General features: G+C 44.6%; 2 protein-coding genes across 2 annotated transcripts in view; one reads left to right on the top strand and one right to left on the bottom strand.

Moving 5' to 3' along the window:
• Window positions 1–1,570: 1,570 nt before the first annotated feature.
• LOC137914092 (acyl-CoA synthetase short-chain family member 3, mitochondrial-like) lies at window positions 1,571–3,643 on the top strand (the record flags this gene model as incomplete). The annotated part of the gene is made up of 7 exons (XM_068757712.1): window positions 1,571–1,666; window positions 1,799–1,862; window positions 2,198–2,279; window positions 2,519–2,641; window positions 2,706–2,805; window positions 2,911–3,086; window positions 3,401–3,643. Coding segments are annotated over 7 exons (734 nt in total), but the record flags the coding sequence as incomplete, so codon positions are not given.
• A 2,979-nt stretch (window positions 3,644–6,622) lies between these two features.
• ppfia2 (PTPRF interacting protein alpha 2) overlaps window positions 6,623–20,110 on the bottom strand; it is a 79,031-nt gene continuing 65,543 nt past the window's right edge. Inside the window, exons 13-31 of the mRNA XM_068757717.1 lie at window positions 19,831–19,963; window positions 19,524–19,741; window positions 18,744–18,984; window positions 18,185–18,214; window positions 17,908–18,038; window positions 17,437–17,618; window positions 16,611–16,701; window positions 15,429–15,431; window positions 13,630–13,711; window positions 12,699–12,899; window positions 10,804–10,866; window positions 9,823–9,855; window positions 9,558–9,733; window positions 9,351–9,448; window positions 9,084–9,259; window positions 8,527–8,595; window positions 8,201–8,357; window positions 7,938–7,994; window positions 6,623–6,681 (exon numbers count right to left, since the gene is read on the bottom strand). Of these exons, the coding sequence (XP_068613818.1) occupies window positions 6,623–6,681; window positions 7,938–7,994; window positions 8,201–8,357; window positions 8,527–8,595; window positions 9,084–9,259; window positions 9,351–9,448; window positions 9,558–9,733; window positions 9,823–9,855; window positions 10,804–10,866; window positions 12,699–12,899; window positions 13,630–13,711; window positions 15,429–15,431; window positions 16,611–16,701; window positions 17,437–17,618; window positions 17,908–18,038; window positions 18,185–18,214; window positions 18,744–18,984; window positions 19,524–19,741; window positions 19,831–19,963 (2,200 nt within the window). The remainder of the gene's footprint in view (window positions 6,682–7,937; window positions 7,995–8,200; window positions 8,358–8,526; window positions 8,596–9,083; window positions 9,260–9,350; window positions 9,449–9,557; window positions 9,734–9,822; window positions 9,856–10,803; window positions 10,867–12,698; window positions 12,900–13,629; window positions 13,712–15,428; window positions 15,432–16,610; window positions 16,702–17,436; window positions 17,619–17,907; window positions 18,039–18,184; window positions 18,215–18,743; window positions 18,985–19,523; window positions 19,742–19,830; window positions 19,964–20,110) is intronic.

Here is a 20,110-nt window from a genome sequence, read left to right as displayed (position 1 = left end):
CCCACATGCCGCGCCAAGGCCAAAAATAAATAAATTGATTATGAACCCCCCCCATACCCTGTCTATATGGCTCCCCAGATCCCAGACTGGGGAACCCTCCCAACACCGTGAATGTGTGGACACCCAGGTGCTATATACACATGTATGTAGTGCGTTAAAATTTGGGGCAGGAGGGGCCAGACGGGGGATGCGGAGGAGGGCAACGGCGCACTCCTGCCCTGCGCCCTCCCCCTTATCTCCCCGCCTAGCACCCGCGTAACCCCATGTGGTGCATTAAAATGGGTACATGATTTCAAATGACTGTGTTTTCAGGGTCATGAAATTTAGGTTGTCCGTTAAATGGAAACCACGTCACCGTAACGTGCGCTGGTCGCAGCCGCTGATTATCCACGAGGGACTATTTCTTCTGTTTGTTCTGGTGGCGGTGGCATTGATGTGGGTGTGGGTGTGCGTGCTCCCTCTGGGCTTTCTGATTTTTAATGAGGCGGTGCCGGAGTGCCTCCCGTCACTTCCACGCTGATCAATCGGTGGTATAGGCATGCACCAAGAATTGTAGCTGTAAATGAGACAGGTTTTGCATTTTTATGAAGAGGAAAGATGTCCGTTAGACCTGTTTCAGTAGCGGGGTGAGCGGTCTTTGGGGTGTTGATTGCAAAAGGCCTCTTGGCCTGTAGTTTAATGATGCTTGTCAGACGATCACCGTGGCGTCGACATGGCTGGTCTGCTAAGGTGACACTTTTGTCCTTTCGCTGGCCAGCAGTGCTGCGTCTTTTAGAAGACGAAATGAAGGTGTAGGTGGAATAGCCGATGTCTTTAGAGCAGCCTTGCTGCACACATTAGCATATTAACAAGGGGGGGCAGTTGCGGCAATTTAAAAACAACTTGTGACTGAATCATTGACATTGCAGACACTCCCTCTCGGTTAGATAAGCTAATTATCCATTTGGTGTAAATGGAGGTGCATTAGATGATGCAAGCTGCCTCTCGTCTGAACTGAATGTCAAAAATGCAGTCATGTGTGTGTAGTTGTTAACAAGCTGGTGAGGACTATGCACAGATAGTACAAAAACACATACACATACAGTCATATTAGATTATGTAAATATGAAGCAGAAAAAAACAATTGGAAACATTCAGCTGCATCCTTATTTTTGCATTTACCCTGAGAAACTGACCCCCCAGTCGCCGTAAAGCGTTTCCTCCCAGGCAGCGTTTTCCCGCCGTCAGTGGAACAGATGCGGGTCTGCTGCTGTGCAACTTCTGAAGTAATTGTTTACCGCCCTCGATCGATTCCGTTGCTCCTTCTCTGGGTGGGCTACGTTGAACGAGCTGTCATCGCTTTAAGTGGAGCACAATGGGGATTCGGGGTTGGGATTGCCCATGGGAGCTGTCATAGTTTTTTTTTATACTGCTGTGTTTACGTTAATGATATTAAACCCATCAGGAGGCATTCGATTACGGTCGAGAGGACTGTAGTTTTACCTGCACATCCAGCTCCTTTCGGTCTTCATGGAGCTTTCTCGCAGATCTGAGTTTTCAGGCTCCCCTGCTTTGTGTTTCCTCTCATCAGAAACAGGCTCAGCCATCACATCCTCATGTATCGGGCTGGGCAACTCACTGACGCCACCTGCAGGCCAAGCTGGAAGACCTGTTCCAGGTTACAAAGGTAAAGAACTGAACTGATTATTATGTTATTATTTTATTTCTAACACATTAATTTTAGATTTAAAATTTTTGTTTCCGTTGCCTTTATGAATACATCGCCGCCTGAATATGAATTATCTTCCCATTCCACCAGTCACGGTGATCGATGATGACATGCAGAAGGTGAAGCCGAGGATCTTGGGAAATATCGTGGTGAGGTAAGCCCACGTGTGCAGCAAAATTACTGTTTTGCCTTCTGCTACTTGCACATGAACTCACCTGTGCTGGCAGCCCTTTGCACAAACCTTAGGTTCTACCCTGCTACTATCTGTGACAGCCCCTCCCCTCATGCCTTCGGCTCTTGATGTAATTACTGACAATGACTCAGTCAAATACGTGGGGGGCTGCCTGTCTAGACGGTTTCCAATCTTCACACATCATGGCCTTCTAGGGTGAAACCCAATAAACTTCCTTCATGCTCATTGAATTTCACAAGTTGCTGAAACCAAATCATATAAAATTAATACAATATTCCTAAATGTCTTCCCCTCAGGCTTCCTTTACCACCTGGTGCAGCGTTGTCACTGTGGCAGAACCATGATCTATTTAAAGAACTCTACTTCACCAAGTTCCCAGTAAGAGGTCATCATGCTGTGCACAGCTGACGGATTCAGTCAGCGATAAAAACAAATCTTCAAAGCGATGGAAAAATCTTTTTAATGTCCCTTCATAAATAAAATTAGATGTGGCACTGATATGGTAAAATGTGGCCCTCTAGTGGTGACATAATTACAGAACCACTTTCTTACAGCAATTTGAAAAAAAAAATGAATGTAAAAATTCAGAGAGAACCTTTACCTTGTTTCACATTCAGGGTTACTATGACACCATGGATGCAGGTTTCGTGGATGAGGAGGGTTTCGTTTACATTATGTCCCGGTCTGATGATGTCATCAACGTTGCAGGCCACAGGCTGTCTGCTGGAGCATTGGAGGAGGTAGGTGACAGGAGGGAGTGACATGAATGTTTCAATGCAATTATTACATGTTTTTTTCTTTCAGGCGGTGCTGCTGCACCCCTCAGTAGGAGACTGTGCTGTTGTGGGTCAAGAAGACAGCTTGAAAGGTGCTGTTCCACTAGCCTTGTGTGTACTGAAAAATGGTGAGGCGCGACTGTAAGCCGTTACTTCGTGGTCATCAGCCCATAACGAAATTTAAAGTCTAGCTGTCACCCGTGTTTGTTTGCATCATGCATTGTGTGTTGCAGGAGTGCACAAAAGCAAAGAGGCGATCGTAAGCGAGATCGTGAAGCTTGTGAGAGGAAACATCGGACCGGTTGCCGCTTTCAGGAACGTGCTTTTCGTCGGAGCTTTGCCAAAGACTCGTTCTGGCAAAATCCCTCGCTCCTCTTTAGCCAAACTGGCCAACGGCAAGCCCTACAAAGTACGACACTGCAATATTCCCATCACAAATTAAGTTTTTTTTAAATTTAAGTACAGCAAAAGGAAATTGCTGAGCGGAATTAGGCCCGAGCGCCTATCCTAGTTTATTTTCCTTTTCCCTGTGCAACGATCTGCAGCCACTAAGGAAACGGTGAAACTCACTTTGCTGCTCAGAATTTGGTGCATTTGCAGGCCCTGCACTCATTAACTAGAACTGAGGGCTCGCTTTCAATATAATCTTTTCATAGCGACTGAGACTCACGTGACTTTGCCAGCAGAGTTAAACACACATATCCCCCCCCCCCCTCTCCATAGATCACAGCAACCATCGAAGACCCCGAAGTGTTCATAGAGATCGAGAAGCAGGTAGAAGAAGCCCGTCGAGCTCGCAAGGGCATGAGCGACTGAGGAAACGGAGGTTGGATCGTGTGCCGCTGTCGCAGCAGGGCATGAACTGAAAACTGGAAGTGAAACGAATGATTAGTCAAGCTGGAAGTAAAATGTTTTTCCTCATTTGTTTTCATAGTACATGAACTGAGCCAGAACTGAGCTACGCAGCAGAGGGAATGATTCCTTTTATAAAAGTGAATATTAAAAAAATGTGATTTTTTTTCATGTCAGTAATAATAGACAAGTGCTGTACTGTACATTTCATGTTCAGCGAGTGAGCAAAGGTGAGTCAGGAAGTGAACGCGACTCATTCACTGACAGTCTTTTTATTGACAGTGAAAACTTGCTTGCTCACCACTGAGTTTAGACCAAAGTACAAGAATAAATAAAAAATAAAAAATGGACACAAAATAAAATGAGTCATCGTTCGTGCAAATCGAGGATATAAAAACAAATGAGACTTGTTTGAGTCGTCCATCAGCAGTAACTAAAAGACGGTTGAAAGGGGCCGGACGATAGGCTACCTCGTAAAAACTGCGACAGAAACAAAGACTGGACAGTTACACCAACGCAAGTCACAGCAAGCAACAGGTTTTTTGTCGTTAAAAGTCACCTCACTTCCACATGGTCATATACACACTACGCACACTATGAGCTAAAGCTGTCGGTCGTTCCATTGTTTCCTCGATGTGTTGTCTGAAGGTTGGTGGGTGGTGGTGGGGGGGGGGGGGGGAAGGCCAGCTCGGCTGAGTGTGTGTTGATGCATCGCCTGACAGAACATACAGTACAACATGTGACGGGTTCTACGAAAGACGTCCCCACTTCCTTTGTCCTCTGAGAAGTTTTTGTGCAACGGCGTCTCTTGTTTTGTCCTTGGCTACCAAACAGTCCCGCTGAGTTGATGCATTTGTATCAAAGTGCTTTGAAGAAGATAAAGTCTGTTGGTGCCAGAAATGGGGCTCAGAGTGGTCTTTGTTCACCACTAGAGGGAAGGTCTTCACACAACATCCAGATTCCTACATTGTGACGCAGCACAGGATCATCATCATCGGCGGCACAATTAAAAAATAAAAGCATTAGTACAAAATGGCCTAGAGGGGCGGGGTCATATGGAGACGGTTTAAAGAGCAGCATATATTAATCTATGGTCCGCTAAATGAGGTGGCAGGGACGTTTGTTTCTCACAAACTCTGAATATCTTTTTTTATACATGATAAATGTGTGTGTATATATATATATATATTTATATACATATAACCTACACATCTCCTGTAGAAGAAATACACAGTACATTATGTCTTGACAAGTTACTGTACAGTACATGTAAAAGGTAGAAACGGTGACAACGAGGGGTCGCCTGCAGGACAGGTTAGCACCGGTATCTGGTGCCCACATTATGGGGGGCGTCGGGGGGGGGAGAGGAGAGCAGGGCTTCTTGGCAGTGCGTGTCGTCAGAATGATTTGATCCTCGGCGGGTCAGCCCATCCAGCAGCTCCCCATGTTAATCTCCATTAGAACTGTACCTGGAGGGGAACAATTAGCTTTTAATGAGGTTGGAACTCAACTTGGGGAAGTTTCTAAACGTTTAGTCAGTTCGGTAACACGCCGAGTGTTTGTCATCTTTTCAAAAAAGATTCATCCCAAATGTATGACAATGGGATGGTGACGTATTGCAGCAGCATAATTTCCAGAGTTCAATTCTTTGCACTCTTTTAAAATGTGCTGTGTGGGTGTGCTCATACAATTAAGATGAGAAAAATATTAACCAGGCTGCAGGGTGTTACACAAGATGAGGAAATGTTTGAGAATCACAAAATTATGGTTATGAAGGTATAATCCCCCCCGACTCACACCCTACGCTTTTACTTCCCTTTAATCTCCCCTAACCTCATTTATTTCCCTCACACTCATAGGACAACCCCCTTCACAGCATTGTATCATTATCTGTCTGCTGTGCCTCTAACATTATTACTTCCTGGAGGCTGGCAGTGATACTGGAACAACATGTTCTGTTACAACGGTGTGTGTGTGTGTGTGTATACTCTGAGAGATGTGATAAGTGGGATGACTTATTGGACCAGCGTATTTCCTGTTATACTACAAAACATTTTGATGCTGAATCTGTCATTACTGGGAACTTGAGTAATTTGGCCGACCTCTAAGTTTCTTCTCTGGACTGATACGAGGGCGAGTCCAAAAAGACTGAACTCACTATTCATTCAGATCAACTTCTTAAAGTCATGATGATGTCCGGTGGCCTTTGGCTACACAATTGCTATGTGGTCCACATGGAACAGCTGCTCACCATTATTTTTGGTCAGTAATGAGATGTCATGTCGTTACTTGTCGTCTTTGATCAATCATAATGCATATATTGAAGTTTAAAAACTGTTCCGTCAGTTCATTTCAATAAATATAAATTAGCAGTTAAAAACGTCATAGGATTGTTCCATAGAATAGATTTGGAGTATTGGATATAAATGGATAATCTTATTTCTAAACCGGTATTACTGCTTCAAATACATTCATTCATCTTCCAAACAGCTTTGTCAGCAACCAGAGGTCTTTTTTTTAAACACAAAATTAGAATTATTGTTTGTAATGATTTTATGGACAAATAGACCATTTGTTACTTTATGTAAACTAGATTTATAGCAACCTTTTCATAATGTCCAGAGGTTGATTTTTGTTCCATGTAGTGCCTTAAAATTCAAAACCAGACCACAAAAAGTCATATTCATTGCATATAATATAAACGTAAGGATATTTGAAAGATACATAAATCTTTGCTATATAAATCTTATATAGCAAGGTGGACTATTTCTAGGAATCTTGACCAGTCATATTTGTGTTAAACATTTCAACGTTTGCTCATTTGTTTGAAGTGGATTGCTAAAGACTGGATTGATGTGTTTTTTTTCTTTTGGACAAACATAAAAATAGAGACCTCAGCATGAGGCCTTCGCTGTCCCCTATCACCTTATCGCAGCTACCTGGTAACACCAAGCAGACGACACTCGTCTTTTGTCCCTCTTTCCTTTCATCCAGTGTTGCTTTAAGTGCTTCTGTTGAAAGCTTTGTGTTTGACAGAGCGATAATCTATTGTTACATACAGCGTACAGTTTAAGGTTCCCTCTCTTCCTCCCCTCAGCAGGAGTAGGTTCTCACCGTGGAGCCGTCCAGCCGCTGCACCGCGGAGGGTCCAACTGCAGGGGGAGACAGCGAGAGAGCGAGACATCTTTCAAAGCGGCCTCTTTATTAAAGGGAACCAAACTTTCCTCCACTTGGTCCACGCCTCAACCACGTGCCACAAGATCAGCCAGATCACAAGCAAAACACGGTCCTTGTACAAGTACTGCCAAGTCGCCGTATCGTGCACTCAAAAGGGCATTTTGATGTTTGAGCGGATCGACACCAGTGACGAGGTTTCGGGTGTCAGACATGGGGGCACAGTTAATCGACAGGGAAACACAAGGAGGGCCGCACCGGCACCATCGGGAGCATCTTGTTAGAGGAGAACATTGGCCGATGAAAACGGAGGATTTCCAGTAACGCGTCACAATATGCTCTGATTCCTTAAAGGATAATGTACATGAGATATGCTGAGCAAAATACAACTCTTAAAGACGCTTTAAAACTGGTGAAAACTCCAAAACTGACAAGTGGACCTTGAATCAGGAGCCTTTTGTCAGGTTCTGCCCCTTCCTTCCAATTAGACTAATAACTTTGAGGTTGATTGCTGAGGCCTGGGCGTGCTGCGAAAGGATAGAACTGACTTAGACACATGATCATACAGGTTTCAAACTTCCAAACTAACATCTTTATCTAAATGGCTGGTTGTAAAAATAAATAAATGTTCCAATATTTTAAGTTTGCTCTCTTTCCTCTATGCAGAGCGGTTCATAGAAAGCAATTTAATTGTTGAGTTGTTGGCACAGAGCTCAGCAATCACATTGGACACGTTATCAGAATGAATTGAAAAGATGGCCTGAGGGAAGTTGGGATAATCCAGAATTACCCTTTAATGAGAGCCCACCGGTACTTCAGCCAGCGTCCTCCTTTAACAACACAGGGATGAGTCATGACGCAGATTCAATCTTTGAGACATCCAGGATGTCTAAACCTCCGCATCTATACAAAGCACCGCTCAGACAACTTTTGGTTTGCTGCTTTAACACTGAAACTTCAAGGGTCGGCCCAGCAAGCATGGGTCCTAATCCATAACTTGAGCACCTAAGATTGGTTGGACATGACAATTTTGCAACTCTGCAAAAGTAGTTGGGTATCAGAGAGACTCAAGAGTAGCATAGAGACAGGTGAAAGAGACCACAAAGGAAAGGAGAGATGCAGCAGGACAGTCGGCTGCGAAAATACGAAGAGGAGGAGGAGGGAGAATATGTAGAATATTACGTAACACACGGAGGGCCGACAAGCCCGGGTTCTTCAGCGGAGCATATCTGACCTTGGAACCAATCCAAATACATGTCGTCAGGACTGTCGTCCAGCGCCTCATAGAGGACTGCGGAGCAGCCGCCGGAAAGAACAAGAGAAATCATCACAACACAGCGAGGAGCAGCAACTCCTGCGCTCAGGAGTGGAGCTTTCATCTCTTTTCTGAAAATCTCATGTGCCATGCAAGACAAACGGCGAGTCGTGTGGAGATCATCTGTGAGCGGGTCAACAGAGGCGACCCGCTTGTAGTGAGGCGCAGTGATGGATGCTCACCCTCAGGGGGCAGTCTCCTGGAGTGACCGGACGTCGTGGTGAGACGGAATCCGGCAGGGAGCGTCTCTGCCGACCCGGGCATCATACTTATACCATGAACGTCTCGTGGTGGGAACTGCCTCCGCCACGATGGACCTCGGAAGTCTTTGTCGTCACACTGATGGACAGGAGAATGTCCACATGTTGAGGCGAATAACAGTGAAGGGCATGTGGGAAATAGAGGCGGACGCTGGTGGTTGATGCTTAAGCCAGTTGCTATTAAACTAATGATAGTGACTATTAATATGGGTGGGCGGTCTTGTCTTATGGGCAAGAGTTGTGCTCACGTCATCCAGTCTCCTGTCGGTGCCCAGCGCCAGAAGATTATTGTACTCGCGCTCCAGAATCTGACGTGCCTAGGGATGGGGGGAAAAAGGAAAAAGTGCAACACGTCCAGATTTGAATGAGACCAGCTATTTTTAGCAGAATGACAACCGAGTCAGCTGACATATTACGTTATTTGCGCTCAGTACCCATTTTGCCTGTTTCTGGATGGGAATTCACAAGGCAACCTGCCAGAGTGACAGCTGGCCAATCTGCATGCTCCGATTTAGATTCGAGGAGCTTTTTTGATGGCTGTGATCATTATACCTCTACGTTTGAACTGGAGCTGCCGATAGACGCTGTGCCCATGCTCTTACATTTCACTTCAAAATCTTAAAAAGATTACAAAGTACAGGGTAACAGCTAAGAAGTGCAGATTTTGACAAAATATTGCTGACTTGCATCTAATTTGTTTTGGCAAACTTGGGTTTTCTCTTTAATTCACATTCAAAACCCTTTTCTTGCTGCCCAACCCATTTTTCCCCCGTTTTTGCAATCTGATGAAGACGAAGTTTGATACCTGAGTGCTTTGATTGGGAATCTGGAGGAGCAGCGCCAGACTGCTGTAGTCAAAGTTGTCATCCAAGGCGACCAGCGCTCCATGCACACCGCTCTCCAGCAGGATATTAGCATAGTCCCTCAGGCCTATGCTCTGCACCCAGCGGATGACCCGCTCATTACTCCACACCAGCACGTCTGCACACACCCAGACACACGTAGCGAATGAGTTTCATTTGCTGCATCTCAGATTTTTATGTGGATTGGTTTGATTTCGGGGCGAGCTTGCCTCTCATTTCATGCTGGCTGTGCTCCCTGCGTCTCTCCAGTTCCTTCCTGTCGTAGTTGAGCTTCTTCAGGCACATGACGCCGTACTGTAAACTTGTCCTGGTGTCAGAAAATCACACACACACACAAAAACAAAACAGGAAATACTTTCACTTTCAAGCCCCAAATGAAAATGGCCATTATTTAAGGTGGTGTAAATAAACAATACCTGTGGAAGCTGTCTACCATCTTGAGGTGCACCCTCAGGTCCTTCTTCGTGAGGTGGTCCAGCATGCGTGCGTCCACCAGGCACTCCATGAAGTAGCTGCGATACTGAGGTAGTCCTAGACTGGGCAGCCACTCATTCCCTATCCACTCATGGTTCATATCACCATACGCTAGAGTCTGAGAGAGAACACGGGGAAAGGAAAGCCGACATTTTGGTGGATGCATTTCCAGCTTCACTCTAAGATGTAATCCGAGTTTCCTCTTACCTGTGCCCAGCTCCCCTCGTCAGACTGTGACTTCTGATTGAAACACAATTCAAGAAAAATAAAGGATTCAGTAAATCCAGCAGCTGCAGTCAGGACCTCTTTGGAATGCACCAGGTAAGTACTGCTCAATCCAACCTTACTGTATTTTACAGGAGGCACCCAATGTGTCATTGGGAAACTGCATTCATGCATTCTGTAGTCAGAGTCAAGGAATTAGGTGGGATTACTCAATCTGGACATGAGGCCTTTTGTGTGACATGCCCTGATGATGATGCAACTAATCGTGGATCTCGTCACGTTGATACAACATTAATTGCATGAGTTGTGCCTCGGAGCGCATAAATTTCTTCTTTCAGAGGCTCATGTTAAAAAGCTGACAGGGCTCTTATGCCAGGAAACTACTTTGCAATTTGCACAGGTGTGTCACGGGAGTATGCACTCCAAGTGCTTTTTAATTATACTCAGCAATGCCTTAGAATAGAGTACTACTACTGCCTTAGCATGGAGTAATTTGTAGAAAGAGCTGTCAAGTGAAAGCAACAACAGGAACATGACGTATTGCTGTGGGATAAAGGCACTGATGGAGTTCTTATACTAAATAAAAAGGTAATGATGATAACTTAACTTCATAACATATAATGAAAAAAACTCTAACGTGAAGATGCAAGATAAACTATTTATGGTGAGATCTGGTTTGTGCTGAGTTTTCTGTGCCGTCATACTCATAAACAACCTTAAATACATGAATGAACCTCAGTGAAAACGCTTCGGACTCAATATGCAGCATGTAGGAATATAAAGACCAGCATTGACGGGCGGATGCTTTTCTAACTTTAAAATTTGCAAGAGGTTGACAGAGCAGGAAAGGAGGTCAATAATGCGCGGCGGTCTCCATCAGTCACCACCCAGATCGCTCACCCTGCAGAATCCACTCACACCAAGACACACATGAAGACAAACGGTGAAGGGAAGTGAACTGACCGTCTTAGAAGGGGCTGCCATGGTCTCCATCTCCTCATGGGTCAGCCATACATTGCCAGATGGCTACGAGGGGCCGGAGCCCAAGAGACAGAGCAGCAGCAGCAGGGTGGGTAGTAGTGGTCCGGTAGGAAGGGCAAGCAGTGTTAAAGAAGAAGAGCAGCACCACTGTAAGCCAATAGTGTGTTATAGCATCACAGTCAGATCATGAAGTGCCCCCCCCCCCCCCCTCAAACCCACCAGGGGTCAAAGGGCGTATGAAGAGGGCACACACACAAAGCACGACATCCTAGTTTCAGCATACAGTACGGATGACACACGGCAACAAACGGCTACCATGCAGAACAATGAAGAATGAATTCGTAACATTACCAGACAAGTACATAATCATGATCTACACGCATTTTTTTCCCCCCACCACTTTAATACATTGCAGGTAAATGTCAGCAGTTCTAATGAGGACTATTTCTTCAGTAGAAAGTAGACCCAGTGAATGCACGCCGAGTGTGGAGGCACATCTCTTGCGGTCCCAAACCTTAAATACAAATATGCTGGCTTTTATTTTGATACCTTGCCGTCGCGAGCCAGAAAAGAACGATCTGAAGGGATTATTCCATTGGCGCAGCCTTCTTCAGATTGGCCGCGCCAAAGACAAATCAAGCGGCGATGGCATACGCTCGCCACTCATGGCAGGAGATCGCTGCACCTTGTCATGCTGCTGTGGTCGTGCACGATAGGAAGACCGGCCGCATGCAGCCCCGTGACATTCTCTGCTTGGCTCTGTCTTTGTTCTAAAAATCAGTTTTACTGCAGTTGTGTTACGTTACAACTGGAGCAAACTGAACCTCTTCTGCTTTTGCAGCTTCACAATAAAAGAGTTAAACACAATTTTCAGTGTCATAAGAAATGAAAGGTCACTTCTTCCTTTATGAGCTGGACATTTCCGACAACTTTCTCCTGTGATGTTAGACACAACGCCACAAGGATCGAGAACATGATCGAAAATGAAGACACAAAACGACCAATCCGTTATCCTCTGTACATTTTCTTCGTGATCTACACATCCCACCATTTTTTAAAAAAAGGTCCTCTGTCGAGTACGAACGTGTGATTGGACATGTTGAGTTGGATGCTCTGTAATAAAAGCTTCATGAGGTGTGGAAATGGAGCTAAGTGTTAGATGTCAGGGTGGGATGAGGAGGGATTAGGGGATTAGGAGATAAAAGTGTGATGATGGTGTTATTTTACAATAGATTAAGGAGCAAATGTATACCTGCTGCATGCTCAGATAGCACTGAGATGAAAACCCCCCAACTTTAATGAATATTCTCACTTGGGTTTATGTAACAGCGCACTACTTCTCATGTCTCCGTGATATATGACCTGCATTGTTTCGTGCACCGTCATCATAAATCACATTAGTCTTGCTCTGGAGTGTGAACAATCACTATATCGTTAGGGAACAGCAGAGCCTGTGCAATTATTTTGACAGAAGGGAGTTCTGAATGTGACTCATCTGGAATATCTGTAGGGCTAAATAACAGGACACACAGGAGCGATGACTCCCGCTATAACAGCCACAGCTATCACAAAGACAGATTTTAAAATGGTTCGAGATACAAAAGGACAGACAAATGTGCTTTGTGTGCGCCGAGCAACTGTGTTTGCTAATCGCCTGCGCAATGGTCACCCACATCCGCAGGCGTGCATGCCGGCAGAGAGGACGTTCAGTCATACAAGCATTTGTCAGAGCAGATCTGGAGGCAGAAATTTCTTATTTGTAAACAGTCATTCTGTTTGCGACTGCTTCCTCCTGATCAGTTCCATCTCCAGCGAGACGTTTGTATGACTAAAATTCCAGTCTACACCATTAAAAAAAAAAACTCATTACAACTCACGGTTCTTGAGGTGGGCGGGGCAGAGGGGCTGGTGAGGGAGACCATTTCCTGGATGGCCAGACGTAGCTTTAACCGGTGCAGAGGGTTACTAATACCGATCTCCCTTTGGATCTCGGTGTCGGACAGGGCCGACATGATGGCTCCACTTTTCACGTTAGCGCGGCATGCCGCTACATACCAGGCCGGCATTCCCAACCAGAGCTTAACCACACAGAAGGGCAGAGACAAAGAAGCGTTTCAGATGTTGAGTTCTTTTAAATCGACAGTAACATTTTCAACACCATTCTGAGTTTCAGAAGAGAACAAATATATGCATCAGATGCAGATTAGCCACACTAATCGCATTTGACTCAACCTGAAGGTGATTGCCTTCATGAATTGGCTGTACATCACCACGTGAACATTAGGGGGCAGTAGTAGTTTCTGCATTTTGGCCAATGTGCTTCTCCAAAAGTATCAGCCAGACAGGAAACGAGTGATTAATTCATGAATTGAAAAAGTATTACTTGGGTTTATTATACCTTATTTTGAGCCAATAATATATATATATATATATATGCAATTGAACTGTATGTGAAGTATGTCAGCCTTGAAGGCACGTGAGACAAAACCCCCACAAAATAATATTGTGTATTTTTTCTCATCCTGCCAAAACGTTTTTCCCCCACCTGTATTAGCCAACCCCCCCCCCCCCCCTTACTATTCCCTCAGGGCTTCTAACATTAAATATCTTATTTTATCTATTCCAAGATGTTTGATTATGAAAATATCAAAACACATGTCATCCATATGCTTAGGTGAGAATTTGAGTAAATGTTTGTGAATGCCATTCAAGGACAAACACATGAGTATGGAAGAAAAATGTTTTGCACCTTTAGTGCAATGGAGTTAGTTTGAGACAGAAAAAAAATCCACCAATCAAATCCCTTACCTCCAGCCAGGCTACGACCGTGGGACCATCCCATTGGGCGAAAGGTAAACCCTTTCTCCTGGCCTCCTCCAGTAGCTCGTGTCTGAGAGTTTGAGGGACAGAGAAATCCTCCTATGAATACATGTAGTTATACATCTAAGAAACACAAATCTGCTCACACTGATGCAACGCCACACCCTCTCAGATTCTCTCACACCCTCACAAATTCCATTATTAGTGGGTGTACAGAACTGCGTGTGTCTAGTCCAGTACTCACTACATTTTATCTCCCTGGCCAGTCTGTAAACTAACATTATTGAAAAGGAAAGTTTTCTCATTCCTCTCAGCGATGTCAGAGAGCGCAACACACAACTGTAGTTACACTCAGAGACACACACTTATACACAGGCTTTGTATTCATGAGGGAATTCACTCAGCATTCACCGCATCCCTAATCCTGATTTTTTTTTAACATCGTGTTTTCTGAACATCATATCTCAACTATAAGACAGATTTTATTCATATTAGGTGAAAATTAAGGCTACGAGTAAAGAAATAAGCAATTTTGGGATTCATAGCTCCACCAGCATCAATTATAATTTACATTGTGTAATTATTTACTAAAATAACAGATTTAGAGGATATTACAGATATTGTATGTGTCCTTTAGGTGCAAATACGACAACATGATGGGAAAATGCTACAGTACCTTCTGAATGAAGCTAGTATAGGCACAATTATCCCTCTCCCAGTTCAGCATGTCGGATATTTTTTAAAGTAACTTTGTCACTGGGCTCCATGTTTTATTTTGGTAACTTTACAGGACTGAGTGGTATTTTGCGCGGCATCACTCTGAGAGCTGAGTGGCGTTTGCAGATTTACTTGGCGTGATGTAAATTGTCAAAGAGCAGCGGATGGAAGCTCTTGGACTCCACAGGGCTATTTGTGCCGCGCTGCATCCAACCACACTGACAGAGAACTCAAGCCGCCGGTCAAACAAACACACTCGCTCTCACATGCCAAAAATAATACAAGTTTCGTTAGGCGAAGGCATTTTGTAAAAATAACATCGCATTCCCAGAGTATGCCATCAGAGAGGTTGACATATGGAAAGAGAGGGCTTGTAATAAATATGATTCATGTAGCAGCAGCGCCCCCCCCCCCCAGCATTGAAGGCCTCAGTACAGTGAAAGGGCACTTAAACACAGCATACATGACATACACAAGCCTAGATGGACAGAGAAAGTGTGTTCATCCAGATACAACCAGGTGCAATAACTCTTATGCATCCAGCACATGGGTACAGAGCCCATGTTTTATGTTCAGGTCAGATCTAATGCATGAAGAAAAACATCCACTGAACATAGCTGGGAAAGGGAAGCAAGGAAACAGTTATGACAAATCATACAAACAAAAATAACAATTGACATTCCCATAACCAGATGTTGAAGCTGGTTATTTTACACGGATAGAGACACATATAAAGGAGAGGAAGACATTCCAGGGGGTAATAAATTGGACCCCAGTGTGAGCGGAGGCACATTTTCTGTCCTGCCATGGATGCAGCTGCCATTTGAACTGTAAGAAGGGGGCAAGAAAGAATTTTTCAAATGGTAAATGAATAAAGAAAGAAAGCAGTGGTGTCATTTAACAGCCATGGAGGATAGATAGATAGATAAAAAAGATAGATATGAGACGTCGGGTTTGGCACTGGTCTTTTTCGGGCAAGGATGGATGGGCGGACAGACAGGAGAAATGGGAGACAGGGCAATATGGCTGAGACATTTCCAGGAGGTCAGTTACACATCCTCACAACTTACCCGCTTTGTGAGAGTCAGAGGATGATGAGAGGGGGGGGGAGAGGAAGGGTAAGAGAAGAGAGAGAGTCAGAAAGCAAAGAGAGACAAAGAGGGAGCGACGGGGAGACAAAAGTACACAAAATGTTATTGAGTTAATAGGCAATTAAACGGCTCTGAACAAAAAATATACACTCAGACACAGACACACACACACACCTACACACACACACACACACACAGGACACTCATTTACAGAAGCATCTGTAGACCAGTCATCTTCTGCAAGAGATTCCTGACCAACATCTCGTGCAGCAGAGGGAATGAGAAATGCACTGAAACGCAGCAAGACTCCCCTCCATGGTCTTACGTTCAAATGCTCAGTTACATTCAGAAATGTTGTTGTTACCTCTCGAAGAAAAACAGACAGACAAACACACTGACAATGAAAACACAGCGGCATTGAACAACCAAGATGCTGACATGGAATATAGTGCAGGCAGCTCTATGGCATGCAGCGTGGAGGAGGAGGAGGCGCCAAGATGCAAGGTGGAGCTGTGGCCTTAATCCCGGACACCGCTATGAAGAAGTCGGTGCAGTGGAGGAAAAAACACACACATTTGTCAACAGACTACAAACCAATATCTCTATTGACCGACGACACGGGAGGCAAAGTTATTGGTCATGACAACTCGATGTGCACTTTCGAGCAAATGACATTCATCATTTGGCACTGGGTCATGGCAAATGTACACACACACACACACACACACCCAGATCTGTCCGTGAGTGTGAGCTACGGGTGGCGGGTTAGGAAACGCACATCTATAGCTTTAAAAAAAACGACAAAGCGGCTTAATCGTTTTTCTTCAGCTGGGATCAATAGCCTGATTTTGGCCCTGCATCTGAACACACTGAGGCTGATCTCTGCTTCGGGACATTGATCCCAGCTCCTGCTTTCCATCGACCGGTGTGGGTTATGTCACTACATGCGCTACAGATGCAAGGGATAAAGATTAAATGAATAAAGGATGTGGAGGTTATATCCTGTCTTTGTGTAATCTGACCGGACTATCCTATAAGAAAGTGTTGAAAGCTGGGTGCCTTCCCAATATGCTGCTTCCCCTAGATGTGATAAATGGGTGTTATATTGAACCGCTGGTGAGGTGGAATCTCTATTTAGTGGTGGTTTTGGATGCCGCTTACTTTTTTTTTAATCTGCGGTCCTTCTCAGCCTGAGTTCCCAGCTTGCCCACACCCATGTCCTGGCCGGCCATGTCTGAGTCCATCATGGTTGCTGCAATGAACGCGAGAAACAGGAAAGACAATGAATATAATCCAATGTGCGACAAAAACAAATACTAAAATGTACCCCCTATCTGCATCACTTCAATATCTGCGTTAACAGAACCTTAAAAAAAGTGAGATCATTCTGACATCGTTTTTTTAATTACCACTCGGCATGGTGGCAGAGTGGTTGGCGCTGTCGCCTCACAGCAAGAAGGTGCCGGGTTCCTATCTGTACGGAATTTTTAGGTTCTCCATGTGTGATGATGATGATGATGAATATATTTATTAGATAGAATGTTAGAGTACAAGTACAGTCACACAGTAGCATGTATTACAGTACAAATAAAGTCAAACATCCTGTCTAAGAGGAGCATTTCAAAAAAGCCCTTGCGGTCTTGTTTCCGTTGAAAGTCCTTCGTACATAAATCATCCATAATTAACAATACAAATTTAACAATACAAATAAAAATAAAACCAATATTAAATTACTCAATTGATGCAACGTAACATTAGAAAAACAAAAATAAAATGATTTTACACCGCCAGTGTAACTGGCAGGTGTCCGGGTGGGTTTTCTCTCCCCCCCCCCCCCCCATATATCTCCCATAGCAAGATGGGATAGGCTCCAGCGACTCCCATGACCCGCAAAGCAAAGAAAATGGATGGACGTATGACAATATTGAGACCCTAGCTGGACTACCAGCGTACTGCAGATGCCGTGAAACACGTTCCAGGCGCCCACCTTGTGGATCCACCATGACCTGTCTGTGCGCCAGATGTGCCAGTCGGCCTTTCTCCTTTTTGCCGAACAGACGGCCGATGGAGGATTTGATGCCCTTCTTCTTCGGCTGCTTGTGGAGGGAATCTGAGCTGCTGGCTACACTGCTCAGTGTGCTGGCCTCTGCCTCCAGAGAGGCCATGATCCTGAAGACACAAACAAACACAAACACACCCACAAAAGAAAATGTGCTGAAAAGTTTCAGATACATTTGAATTTCAAAATCAACTTTTCAAAAGTTGAAAAGGTTGTGCTTTAGCCTACTTCTTTTTTTTTTTTTTTTGAGTCTAACTTCTTTTTTTTTTTAAATGTTGCTCCAGCCTGTGGTTTAGATTGCGTCTCATTATATAACATGGCTTACCTTAACTGAATTTTTTCCACTACCAGGTTTATGCAGTTCTATCTTTAAGAAGCTTTTGCACAGCTGACACCTACCCTCGTGAGTCATTGTGCGAGGAGGCTGGCAGTGTGTGTGTCAGTCGGACTGTGCGTGGCGTTGCAGGGGGGGACGTCTCACACTTGATGGTGGCCTTGTCCTCGCGGCCATCCTCGTCTATCGCAGCTATCTGTGAGGGCAGAAAACATCAGATGTGAGCAACGCAAGTGAATACCCTACTTATCCATTGTGTCCCTATTACTGCTGTCAAACTGAGTTTAGTGCTTTAATACTATTGCGTTTAGAAAGTCCTCATGTCAGCAGTGCTACACATACCTTTCTCCTGTGTTTCCTCAGATCGCTGGGCTGAAGGGGTAAAAACAAAAAGAGCGATAATCATCAAAATCTATGTGGACAAAAAAGGAATCCATGTTGTACAAATTAAAGAATCTATTGGCTCATTCATATAAATATCATACACAGTTAAATGCCTGTAAGGCTGTCCTCAATAGCAGAGCGTCACTTCCAAGATCAATATAGAAGAAACAACAAAGATGGATTTGTACACAGCTCATTTACACAATCAATAAAATCAAAGACTTGTTCATTTAAACCCACTGAGGGACGCTTTACCATCCCTTTGACACTGGGCCAGATGTTGAGATCTAATAGAAAGATAGTTAGTTATGCAGTTTAAAATACAAAGTTAGTGTTTTTTTACACTCCTTTATTCTTTTATACAAAAACAACCATCAACTCACAACTCGACATAAACCGCCGCACCCTTTGAACAAGTCAGTGAGATACATCTTACGCTCTTCTTCTCCATTTACCCCAAGGAAGAAGTCCGAATAGTTCATACTCATATAGTTCATACGTAAGATTATCATCTTACCAGCGTCATCACCCCCATGCGCTCCGTATCGCGAGTGGGGCTCCGAGGATCAAGTTTGGGAGTGGAGTGTCCGCTGGGTGGGGAGGAGGAGGCCAAGGAGGAGGCGGTGGCCGAGGCGGTAATGGAGGCTCCGGGGTGGTGCATTCGAGCCAGGTTGAGGCCCTCCAGGCTGACACTGGCCACTCGGTTTTCAATCTCCTCTGCCCGCAGCTCCGTCGACTCCTTTTCCTCCTGGATCAGCCTGCGGAAGAAGAGAGATGATTTCAAAGCACTGAAGACGGTGCTGAGCCAAATCTGCTAATTGATTTCAGTTTAAGGAAAACTACTTCAAGGCCTGAGCGAGGTGTTGGAAAGGCTCAAAGTCAGGTCATTAGGTTTAATCGAACTTCTTAATTAGCAGGCAGCTACACTGCTTGGCTTTATGATCTTTATCCATCATCAGATTTGAATTAAATTCTCTGGAAAGAAATGTGGCACTCCTTCTGTTGATGGAGATGTAAATTAGCAAGGAGCAAAAAGGAACACCAAGAGCCCGGAATAAAGAATTAAAAGTTGTGCCCCGGGGTTATGAACACTAATCAGCAACAAGATAATTACAGCATTAACAAGCAAAAGGCAGATTTGCATTGCCAAAACCTTGTCTGTATAGACGAAAAGAGTTTGGCTCATAGATAAGAAGAATCTTTCCACACCAAATGGTAACATATCTGTGGAAAAATATGGAAAAGAAGCAAATCAATATTGGAATATGAAATTAACATCTTAATGTATTCCCTGTACCGGATTTCCTTGTTGATGGCGTCCAGCTGCTCCTGCAGCATCATGGCCAGTGTTTGTGCATCAGAGTGGCCGCCGGGTGACAGCAAGTCCATTGAGCTGAACATCGTTTCCCTGTCGTCATCGTCGATGTCCGACATCTCCGTGTCGCTCTCAAACTGGTGGCTTCCCAGAGCCCCGAGCTGCTGCGAGCGCCACTCGGGCTCCCCCAGTGACTTCGCCTGAAGAATCCAACATTGTGAATACAAGACAACATATTTTAAAGACCTAATCTCATATATTTCTACCGTCTCGGTGAGGAACGGCTCACCTTGTTCTCCCGCAGACCCATTCGACCTCTCCTTGGCCGGTGGACGACCTTGGCTGAGTGGTAGTGGTCCGACTGGGTTTCAGCCAGGGATCCCAATGAGAATCGGAGCTCAGTTGACGTGTCCAAATGAGACCTGAGAAAGAACTTCAAATCAGTCAAATTGCACCCCAGGCTTCCCAATGCGCTCTTGCAATAAGACCTGGCTCCATGTGATTCTCAGTCTGCAAAACGCGCGATAAAATTATATTCGGTCTCGCTTGCTTGTCGATTAAACATCGAA

Source organism: Brachionichthys hirsutus, unplaced genomic scaffold (genome assembly GCF_040956055.1).
Source record: "Brachionichthys hirsutus isolate HB-005 unplaced genomic scaffold, CSIRO-AGI_Bhir_v1 contig_886, whole genome shotgun sequence".
In the NCBI taxonomy this organism is placed as follows: Eukaryota; Metazoa; Chordata; class Actinopteri; order Lophiiformes; family Brachionichthyidae; genus Brachionichthys; species Brachionichthys hirsutus.
The sequence above is the reverse complement of the archived record's forward strand: the minus strand, read 5'-3'. Positions and strand labels throughout refer to the sequence as shown.